The sequence below is a fragment of the Eriocheir sinensis genome, chromosome 25, assembly GCF_024679095.1.
Source record: "Eriocheir sinensis breed Jianghai 21 chromosome 25, ASM2467909v1, whole genome shotgun sequence".
NCBI lineage: Eukaryota > Metazoa > Arthropoda > Malacostraca > Decapoda > Varunidae > Eriocheir > Eriocheir sinensis.
Window position 1 is genome coordinate 5,049,901 of NC_066533.1, and position 11,492 is coordinate 5,061,392.

Sequence of the window (11,492 nt, forward strand, 5' to 3'; positions counted from 1 at the left end):
TGCTGGGAATAATAATAATGAAAGAAAAGATGTGTAGCGAAAAGGAAACAGAATTAAAAGAAGATACCAATGGCTGATGATGATAATTCTGGCAATGTTAAATCTCCCACCACATTCAGAAAAGCAACTAATCCAATATGTAAGTTTTGTGTGTTGGGAATAATAATGAAAGAAAAGATGTGTAGGTAAAAGGGAAACAGAATTTAAAGGAGGTACCAATGACTGATGATGATAAAGATGATTATGACAATGTTAAGTCCCCCACTACAATGAATCAGAGTAACCAATAATAACCAACAATAAGAGTAACTAATCAAATATGTAAGTTTTGAGTCCCTTTGTTATATACCTTGAGTGTTGCACAGAATCCCAAATCCCTCACCTCTGCAACTCCTAATTAACCTTGATACATACTCATTTAAGAACATAATTAATAAAGGTGTTGTTGTTATGAGTGTTGTATAGGATGTCATGTCCCACACCTTTGTATTTCATAATTAGACTCAGAACACCTGGGCAGTTAAAGGGAGAGGGATTATGCTGAAAATTCTCGTCTTGTTTACATAACCTACTCAAGGATAAAAATAGAGCACTGAAAGCTATTGCGTAAGTCAAGAGAATTATGCAACCGTGAGAAAGAGAAGAGATTACATATGCCTCTTCTTTTCTTTTTTTTCTCCTCCTCCTCCTTGTCCTCCTCTTGAAAACTTTAATCGCACTCATCTCAAAAAGAAAAAAAGAAGAAAAGAATGAAAGAGAACGAAAAAAATCAGATACACTTCAGATGATTACAAGTGCAGTGCGGTGTGGTGTGGAGCAAGATGTGGTGTGGTGTGTGGTTGTGTTGTGTGATGTGGTGTGTGGTGAGGTGGTGTGGTATGTGATGAAATGATGTGATGTAGTGTGGTGAAGTATGGAGCAAGATGTGGTGTGGTGTGGTGTGTGATATTAGGTTTGGTGGTGTTGTGTGATGTGTGGTGAGGTGGAGTGGTATGTGATGAGATGATGTGATGTAGTGTGGTGAAGTGTGGAGCAAGGTGTGTGGTGGTGAGGTGTGGTAAGGTGTGGTGTGTGAAATTAGGTGTGGTGATGTTGTGTGATGTGGTGTGGTGTGTAGTGAGATGGAGTGGTATGTGATGTGATGATGTGAAGTACATAGTGTGATGTGGTGTATGAAGTATGATATGATGTGGTAGGATGAGGAGCAGTGTGGTGTGGTAAATTCCAGTATGGTGTGACGTAATGTGATGTTATGTGATGCAGTGCAGACGAACCCCACCCCCAAAAAATAATCAACATATATGAGTTAGTCAAAGGACTCACCCACTACACACAAAATAAAATGATACAAATACCAAAAAAAAATGAGGTAAGAGGAGCAGGATGTATATTTTCCACCGTCATAAAAAGGGCAACTTAATTAACTTGCTAATGAGATAAAAAACAAATTATGTCTGCATGAGCCGTCCTTTGTGATGCACCGCTGACGCATTCTGCCAGATGAAAAAGGGGGAAAAATACGATCCCATGAATGTCACGCGCTGGACAGAACCTAACGTGAAATCCACACTCCCATCACTGAGGTTTAGAGAATTGATGCATGAGCCTTTGACAATTCCATCACTTTCCCTCCCAGCAAAAAAGATTAAAAAGTGAAATAGAATAAAGAACACAAAGTCAAAGGACCGTCATAAAAACACTACAGCCACTGACAATTCCACCCCCTCCCCTCCCCCACACATGCACAAAAAAATATAAAAAATGAAATAGAATAAAAACAGGATGCAACACCACAGCTTTTGACAATTCCATCACCTCCACCCCCAGAAAAAAAGATTAAAAAGTGAAAGACAATAAAAAATAGAGGATGCAACATTACAGCTTTGGACAATTCCCCGTCACTTCCCCTTCAAAAAGATGAAAACAATGGAACTGAATATGAAACACCTCCACCTCCCCAAAAAAATATAAAAATGTTAAATAGAACAAAAAATACAGCTTTTGACAATTCCATCACCTGTGGAATAAAAAAAATGGAGAATGCAACACCACAGCCTTTGACATTAGAATAATAATAAAGATGTAAAAATGAATCAGAATAAAATACAGAGAGAAGATACAAACTGCAACACCATAGCAGCTCTCAAAAAAGGTGAAGAAATGAGAATAAAAGAAAGACACACACACACACACACAAAGGATGTATAAACTGCAACACCAAAACAACTCTCAATAAAAAAGAATGAATGAATGAAAAAGAATAAAAAAACATGGATGTATCGACCGCAACACCACATCAACTCTATAAAAAAAAAAAAGGATACATGAAACAACAAAGGAAACAAAAATAGATACACAGATTATACCAACTGCAACACTAATGCATCTTTAAGTATCTCATGCAACACAAATACAAAGTTCAATTAAGTGTTATAGTGTGGCTTAAGATACAACGCCTGAGCCTCAAAGCTTATTCACGCTAAGTTTCGATGCAAGTCTTTAGAGTGTAGCACAGCAGGAGAGAAAGAAGGGTAGCATCACACTGAAAGCTGAGAGATGTGGTAGACTTAAGGGATGCAGGGAGGGGTGGAAAATAAATGAGAAAAGAAAGGAAAGAACTGGGGAATTTAAAGGAGACTGCACTATGGATGTAAAGGGACTTGGAACTACAGGGAAGGGATGGGAAATACACAAGAAACAAAGTAAAGGAAGGAGCTGAGAAAATAAAAGGGAGCCTGAGCTATGGGTATAAAGGGACTTGGGGCTGCAGGAAATGGCTGGGAAATATATGCAAACAAAAAGAAAAAAACTGAGCAAGTGAATGGATGACTAAGTTATGGATGTAAAGGGACTTGGGAAGAGGGCTTGGAAATGCATTAGAAAAAAAGGAGAGGAAGGAACTGAGGAAGAGAAAGTCGACTGAGTTATAGACAGAAGGACTTGAGATCACAGAAGAGGACCGAGAAAAAACGAAACAAGGAAAAAAACAAAAAACAGACATACAAAAAAAAAGAGAAATAGGCAATGAAAAGAAGGACTAGGAGAAGGAGAGAGGATGGGAGAGATACATTAGGAAGTAGAAGTGAAAGACAAATACCTCTGACCTGCAGCATGGAACAAAACAGAAAAATACGAATTGGGAAAGTGCAAGGGAGGGTCGGGAGCAAGAGGGAGATTTAAGAGGCTACAAGAGGAAGCAGGAGTGAAGGCCATACATCTTGGAGCTGCCGGGGGGGAGAGAGGGGAGGGTGTAGCCGGGGAGCCGCCATCTGTATGCGAGTGTGGGCAAGGGAGGCAGAGGCTGGTGCATGAGGGAGAGGCGAGAGGTGCATAAGTGAGTGGGAACGAGGGGTGTGGCGCGGGGATATGGAAGGTGCCGCGCGAGGGTGTGTGTGTGTGTGTGTGTGTGTGTGTAGTGGTGGCATGTGGGATGATGAATGAAGTTTTTTCTTCCCTAATCCTACCAACATCACTTCATTAAGCCCGGTAAAGGGTGAAAACTGACCCCTTTTCAGCTCCACATAATAATTCAGAGTTTAATTAATTCACTCTATCTGCATATAAAAATGGAGTTATTGTGAGGAACTTTAAAAGAAACCAAGTCGTATACAATGTACAGATTAAGCTGTATGATATTTGCACTTAAACTATACATACATATGGTACTTATAAAACTTGTATTTTTACTGTAGTAGTATGTGAATTTAATCTAAAATAAATATAGGTCTACAAAAAAGAAATTTAAAACTATGCTCTCCTACAAGATGATTTTCCTCAGAGCCTACACCATAAGCAATTTTTTCTAAGGTAACTAAAATATTATCTTTTTCCTGTTTCAGAATGAGATTAAACTTCCTTCACTAGTGGGAAACTCAACTACCTCATCCCAACTTATGTACACTTGAAACACACACACACACACACACACAATGGCAACCTCAGGGAAGACTCAAGCCCAAGCCTCCTCCAGCCCTTCTTCCGTCTTCTCCATCTTCCGTTACATGCACAAGGCAAGTGGTTGGCAGCCCTCCAGTCTTTATCAGCACCAGTAGACATAGCAACTAAAGTAAGCATTCTTTTTAACATCAAGACAATTTTTTTTTTTCAGTGTCTTGTTATTTACTCTATATAATGACTTATAATCTTCACAAACCCCCAAGACAAAGTCCATTTTCCCAAATTATCAGATCAAATTCTTTGCAATTAAGGATTATGTAAATACTGAGTAACATAAGCATAATTTCACCAATGGAAGTAATGGTGAGTGGTACAGACATGGACTAGCACAATTCTACTTTTTCTTTTATATATATGCAAATCCTATTCCTGAGCAATGGGACCTGTTGAACACTGAACTGTGTAGTGTAAAGTTTGCCCAAGTGTCTTTGTGCCTCATCATACCTACTAGCACTGATGTTGTAGGTGTCTCAGTCATGTTCTTGCTATACAGACATACTCATACATTAGCAAGGTTCCAGTTACTTTTAGTAATAAGGGGGTTCTTTCTTTCCTTCATAAGCATTGCTACATTGTAAGTGAAGCTCTGAATTATCCACCTTTCTTCCCTTCATACACACACTCACTTTGTACAACACTGACTTAACCTTTACTATCACAAAAGAAGCCAGACATTATTTTGTGAACTCAAAATCCTCAAACAATGCAAGGTTATGAGAAAGACATCTGCAGGGGAAGAACATTCACAAACTAAGAGGCAAGCATATACACATAAAACAAGGAGTCACAAAGTAAAGATGAAGGATCTGTAAGGAGGTCAACAAGGAATGAAGGTTTACACACACACACACACACACACACAGACACTATGAGGCAGCGCATGAGTCACAGGTCAACACTCACCGCTGGGTGACATGTGCTCAGCGTTGCCCCTCATCTCCAGCGAGTAGTGGAGCTGACACATCTTGAGGAATGCCTGCACTGCCAGACAGTTGGCATTGTCTGGCAGGAGGATCTGCTCCACCTCATACTGCTGGAACAGCTTCACATCGCTGGGCCACGGCTCCTGGGCTGAAGACAAAATGAATTTTCTTTTAATGCATTAAGTTCAGTTTGAATGAATCTGACAGTTATTTTCTTTGGGAATTAATAGTTTCTTTAGTATTTATTACCAATGTAACCTGAACTATACAGAAACTTAATCCTACTTAAATTTGTCCTTAAGTTCCACCAATTTAGTATCTCACCCCTACAAAAATTTGTAATGTAGCCAAATCAAATTAGTCATCTAGTCCCACCAATTTAGTATCCCAGCCACACAAAATTATTCCTTTAATCCCATCAATAAACTGATGGATTAGCATCGCAGTGAAATGGGTTGAGATCCAGAACATCAACCCTTCAATTTCTTCTACACTTAGCATTCAACTCAATCTTTTCACAGATATAGATTCAGGCAGCACTTATTCACCTTAGACTCACATAATAAGAACATAACATAAGAACGTAAGGAGTCTGCAAGAGGCCGGTTGGCCTATACAAGGCAGCTCCTGTACACTCAACCCCACCTTACTTCACCATCCATGGCTTTATCTAATCTCTTCTTGAATGTATCTATGGTATTGGCACCCAAAACATGGCTCCCAAGCCTGTTCCATTTGTCCACCACTCTATTGGTGAACCAATTCTTGCCTATGTCTTCTTCCATTAAGTAATGTGATATGTTCCACAGATAGTGCCAGGTGGAATCTTCTAATAATACATGTAGATGATGATAAATAGGTAGGTTTGGTTAATTTGAATAATACTACGTATAAAATTCATTACTAAAGCTATCCAAGAAAAACTAATGCCAGAGGAATTCAAAACATATCATAATTTATATAAAGTTTTGTTGAGAATTCATGCAGGCTCATAATTCAGTATTACTCAAGAATCACACCTGACTCACTCATTGAAAATCATTAATTTTTGAGATTTGAACTTTTTTTTTTGGGGGGGGGGGGGGGCCAAGCCCATCATGGAGCAAGTGTTTACAGCGGTGCCATATATCCTTGGCTCATGCCACCCCCTGGAGATCATTCTTGATTCATTTGGACAGTTCCTCTAGACTCTAGAGTCTAGAGTCTGGGTTGATAGATGGTCTTCAAGACAGCATGTGGGTAGTCTTAAGCATAGCTGGGCGTTATCGCGATACTTTATCGCTGATAACAAAATCGGGTTACCGGCAATCCGCTGCTTATTTAAATAATTATCGGTATCTTCGTTACTTTTGTAACCAAACTAGCGATAATCGCTACTTTTTTCTGGCTCTCAGAAAAAAAACGTTGTCTCCCTACTGCGCATGCGTGGCCCGGTGTTGTATGAACAAACTTCGGGGTATGAAATATCTTCGGTGAAGAGATTTCATACTTAGATCATCAACATTAAAACACTATTTTTTTTTTTGTTACTCAAAAATCAATATATCAAAGATAAAAATCATTTAACTTTGCCCAAAAAATTATTATTCAGTATTCACTGCCTCAAAATTGATATTCCATATTCGTTTGTGAGTATGCCATGGTATTGAAGGCACCCGGTGTTGTGTTATTTGGTGTCCCATCATCAAAAGCTGGCGCTTTTGTTTATAAAAACTGGTCTCGTGAACTGCGCATGTTCAGACCAGTAAGCATGGCCCTGTACAGTCTCACAAAGCTTTTTAACACATTAAGAGTTGCTGGAAGGCTGAATCAGACGTACAGTACCACCATCCTCGCTGTTTCTAGAACAACACTCTGTACATATAAATACAACTCGTACAGAGTGTCGTTCTAGAAACGGCGAGGATGGTGGTAGTGGTACTGTATGTCTGATTCAGCCTTCCAGCAACTCTTAACTACGGTTAAAAAGCTGGTCTGAGCATGCGCAGCTCACGAGAGACCAATGTTTGTAAACAAAAGCGCCAGCATTTGACGGCGGGGAAGTCAAATAACACAACACCGGTTCAGGCGTTTCTAGTATTACCGTCCATATGTAGGATACGTGTCAACGTGTGGTTTTCAGGTTTTGTAAGTTTTCTAAAATACAGATAATGAAAATTTGAATTCATCTATGTTTTTCTATTTGAAATATCAATATAGTACCGTTTTCGCCCATCGGACTTATCGCTAGCTAGTATCGGAAGTGTGGATTTTATCGGGTACCGATTATCGGTTATCGCCTATATTTGTGTCTCCAGTTAACGAATATCGGTTATCACCAATAAGGTTTTTCATTATCAGGTATCGGTTATCAGGAATAAGGTTTTCTGTTATTGTGCCCAGCTATGGTCTTAAGCCACTCAGCAGTGCTGAAATATCCCAGGTGGTATCGGCAGATTTGAATTCATATTGTCCAGAATGCGGCAAATGTGGGACCCACACACTAACCACTCTGCCACCGCCTTCCCAATTTAGAAGTGATAGGTTACTATTTTACAGTGATAAGTCACTCTTTCAAAAGTGATAGGTAGCTTCCATTAGCAGTAATAGGTTACTATTTAGGAGGCAATATGTTACCATGTGTTAGGCTAGCATGAACTTGTTTGTTTAACCTGTGCACTTCGGTACGCCCATTTATGTCCAAACGTGTTTAGTGTTACTGGGTCAGTGCAACGAGTATTGCTCAACCTGTGCGACCCAGGTTTGAGTATACAGTACTGGAGGTCGTGGTGACATGCAGTAATTCACCATACACAAGGCAGGTCCAAAATCTGGTCAGTTTGCTTTATCCTCTCTTTTTCTTTCTCCACCAGTGAGAGTGATGGTAAAGATCACTAATAATGTACGTAATGTACGACGTAGTTGGCAGTTAAATTTTTCTGTATTCTTGAGGAGCATCAGGGCTGCATGCCAGCCATCGCAAGTAGGTTTATTTTGAAACCACAACCACCCGGTAATAATGATATTTGAGCAAACAAAAATACTAGCGGCTGCATGGTAGGGTAATGAGAGGAGCATGCCAATGTACATTCCATGCTGTTTTGCTAGTTTCATATTTGGTTCATATTTACCTGTTCCTCAGCCACTCACAGCTTCAAATTAGCTGAAGCGGGTGGGTTAAGAAAAGATGGAGTGGTAACGCATGGCCTTTGAGGTGGCCAGGGTCTACCACCTTGAACTGAGTGTAATTTTGGAGTTTTAAATTTTTACTAGGTCATCACTTGTCAAAGATGCAGGTGGCAGTGGACTGGTGGTGGTGGTGGGCTGCTAGGTCACAACAACTATCTCTGTCTCATGGCCAACACACCTACACTCGGAACATTCCCCTTCACTCACTCACCTACACTATCCACCACAGACAGCAGCAAACCAACGCTGACAATACCTCACCAAATACACCCTCAGCCCCCCCACCAACACTATCCCATGCACACTCACCTCCCACCAACACAACCACCACCACTCTGAAAAACACAGTAATGCACAGCCAGATCCACAACAATAATAGTTTCCTTCATTGCTACTTCCTATAATAGATGTTGGTAAAGATTAGTTTCAGTACCATGCCAACATCTCATTATCTACTTTATGAAACATCACTCTCTTCATATATCTTTTCTACAAACCATCAACAGTCATGGAAATGCTTTTAAAATCCAATTCAAGGACTTTTATTACTCTTGAAAAAATAAGGGAAAATGTTTATGAAAGCACGTCGCCTCCTCTGGCGGCGGCAGCGGCGACAATGCTGCCACCGCAGCTGCGAAATAGCTCACAGAGGGTTTAGAGTGGGGGAGTATATTTAAACTACTCCAATCAAACTTTACGACCTTCTAATGGGGGGGCGTGCTCCCCCTTGTCCCCCCACATGTATATGCAACTTATTTCTGCGAGGAAGCATTTCTCGCAACACCGGCTGCACCGCCGCCACAGCCATCACCAGAGCAAACCTGTTATTTTTATGCAAATACCCCAAATTTTATCATAAAGCATGAATATAACCTAATCTAATCTTACATTACCTTAACTAACAAAACCCTCTGCGAACTATTTTGCAGCGGCGGCACCATCGCTGCCGCCAGAGGATGTGACGCGCTTTCGTAAACATTATCCCATATTTTCAAGAGTAAAAAAAGTCCTTGAATTGGATTTTGAAAGCGTTTCCATGACTGTTAAAGGTTTGTAGAAAAGATATATGAAGAGCTACTGACGTTTCATAAGGTAGGTAATGAGATACTGGCACGGTACTAAAACGAATCTTAACCTAATGTTTTTTGAGGCCTTATTTGTTGCGTAAATCAATAACCATGATATTACCGTCACAACTGGGTCAAGACTGATAAAATATTAATGTGCTGATATCTCTTTTCCTATTTAACCAGCTGTTCTTCTGTTGTCATATGCTGTATATATTTTCTACTAATCTTCAAATATCCTGGAAAACCATATGAGAGTGTAGAGATTAAAACTAGTATGAAAATAGCCATGAAATGTGTGTGAGAAACTGGCAGCGAGGTAGCCCAGTGCCCCGTGGCTCACCACAGCCATCATCCAAAAGGAGTGTTCAGGCTCTAATGGCATGGCTTACCCCTCATGGTCCACCTTTCTGACCTGGATGACCTTTCCCTATGAGCCATGCTAGAGTAAACCGTCAGGCAACGAACCGAAAGATCTCACTAACCAATGCGCCAGCCTATCCAAGCTCATCAAACAACAGAACATAATCCAATAAGACAAAGGCTGGAAGGTGCACTAAATGGCAGGTAAATGTATATGTTACCTCTACATAGGGGCCTCTGCCTCCCTGGTCTCTCCTGAGCTACCACATCGTCACATTGAGAATATCATGGTTATCACTAATTACTAGCACAAGAAATGAGGCCTCAAAACACTCAGATGAACTTGAAAACTCTTAAAGGGATGAGAAAAAACAAACAATAGGGAGCGGCAGTACAGTAAATAAACACCCCACACACAGCACCGCAACACTCCCCCGCCCCCGCCAGGCAACACAGCCCCGCCACACACAGCCGCCCACAGCACACCCCCAGGCCCTCCAGCACTACCCAGAAAGTCCCCCAGCCCTGACAGCCCCACTCACCGCCCAGTTCCACGGAGATCGAGTCGGTGAGCAACACGGACGGCATCTTGGGAGTGTTGTGGCGGCGGTCAGCTGTGCGCCCCGCCCCGCCCCGCCCCGGACAGCTGCGCAGCGTCGCCATGGAGACGCTGCGCTCAATACAATCTCTGAAAAATGGAAAACAACACTAAGAACTACGAGGAAATCATATGTATTCAAAAGCAAAGTTAATTTAGAGTTGAAGGAGTGCGAAAGATATAGAATTTAACTGTGCCGCCGTCTTTTAACCCTAGAACACTAACCTTAGAAAAAGTCACACCACTACTAACCATGGGTACATCATACCCGATTTTGAAAAAAAAATAAATAAAATTAAATGTAAAGTTTTAATGGAATAAAGTTACATGAAGGGACTTCAAACTTTGTATCTTGACTTAACATTAAGAAGAATAAACCTATTTGCTCACCGCCATGTAACGCAGACGCTCAATGCAACCTAAGAAAAGATAAAATAATACCGATAACTACTAAGAAAAGATATATAGTCAAGAGAAAAAACAATATAGAAGAGACAGAGAGATGGAGATTCTGGAATTTGTCTCAGTGTCGCCCAGGTAACGAAAACGCACTATGCAAACTGTAGAAGTGAATAACAACATCTATACACGCAAAGAAAAGACTTATGGTTCATGTTCTAGTTAATTTAGAGGAGATGGAGAACTTGGGGCACGTGATTTTCCTCTGCAGCATCCTAAAGGTATAGAAACGGTCGATACACCTCTAAATCATAGCTATATAACTACATCCCCCTTTGTAGGCGGTGCAGAATGATATGGTGGAGCGAGTCAACAGTTCCTTATTTTCCCTCGTCTTCCTTCCTTCCTTCCTTCCTTCCTTCTCTTCTTCCTTCATCTGTTCACACTCATTCTCTTCAATTTATTCCCTCTTCTCCATTCCCCCCATATATAACCTTGCATTGTCTACTAATAAACAATTAAGTCGAGAATAACGATGTGATGTCAAGAGGAGAGATGATATGGAGGAGATGGAAGGCTGGAAAATGCCATGAAAGATAAAACCGGTTGTTAAAAAGAGGCATCATGTCACTGGCACTCTGCGGGCCTCAGTCAAGCACCAGACTTTGCCGGGGAAGGTCGTGGTGCCTCCTGCAGTGCCGCATCTTGACACTTGATCACATGGTTCTTGCCCTTGTCCGCAGATGAAGCCGTCAGACCTCTCCCCCCTCAACGACGACCTCTCCAGCCAGGACAGCTCTCTGGAGAATGAGGTAAGGCAGCGATTGTGATCTTTGTTTGAGTTATTAGACAAAGTTGTGTGTGGATGCGGCAGAAACAAGAGTAGCAGAGTATTGATGGATGCAGTGTGTGGGTGTGGGTGTGCGGGTGTGTGTGTGTCGGGGTATAGGTGTGGGTGTAATTCATCACCACGGCCTGATCACGTGTTAGACTCGTAATCGCCAGCAGGTACCGGAC

At 41.2% G+C, this 11,492-nt stretch overlaps 2 protein-coding genes across 3 annotated transcripts in view; one reads left to right on the top strand and one right to left on the bottom strand.

Annotated features, from left to right (window-relative positions):
* The window catches only part of LOC127003226 (metaxin-2-like), a 67,972-nt gene extending 57,794 nt beyond the window's left edge, over positions 1-10,178 (bottom strand). The window contains exons 1-2 of the mRNA XM_050869608.1: positions 10,021-10,178; positions 4,861-5,028 (exon numbers count right to left, since the gene is read on the bottom strand). Of these exons, the coding sequence (XP_050725565.1) occupies positions 4,861-5,028; positions 10,021-10,141 (289 nt within the window). The 5' untranslated portion in view covers positions 10,142-10,178. The remainder of the gene's footprint in view (positions 1-4,860; positions 5,029-10,020) is intronic.
* The window catches only part of LOC127003225 (DEP domain-containing protein DDB_G0279099-like), a 48,124-nt gene that overhangs the window by 16,226 nt on the left and 20,406 nt on the right, over positions 1-11,492 (top strand). The window contains exons 2-3 of one of the 2 annotated variants that reach the window (XM_050869606.1): positions 3,840-4,010; positions 11,219-11,287. In XM_050869606.1, coding sequence (XP_050725563.1) covers positions 3,930-4,010; positions 11,219-11,287 — 150 coding nt within the window. In that variant the 5' untranslated portion in view covers positions 3,840-3,929. Of the gene's footprint in view, positions 1-3,500; positions 4,011-11,218; positions 11,288-11,492 lie in introns of those variants that run through there. The other variant, XM_050869607.1, reaches the window with a different exon arrangement.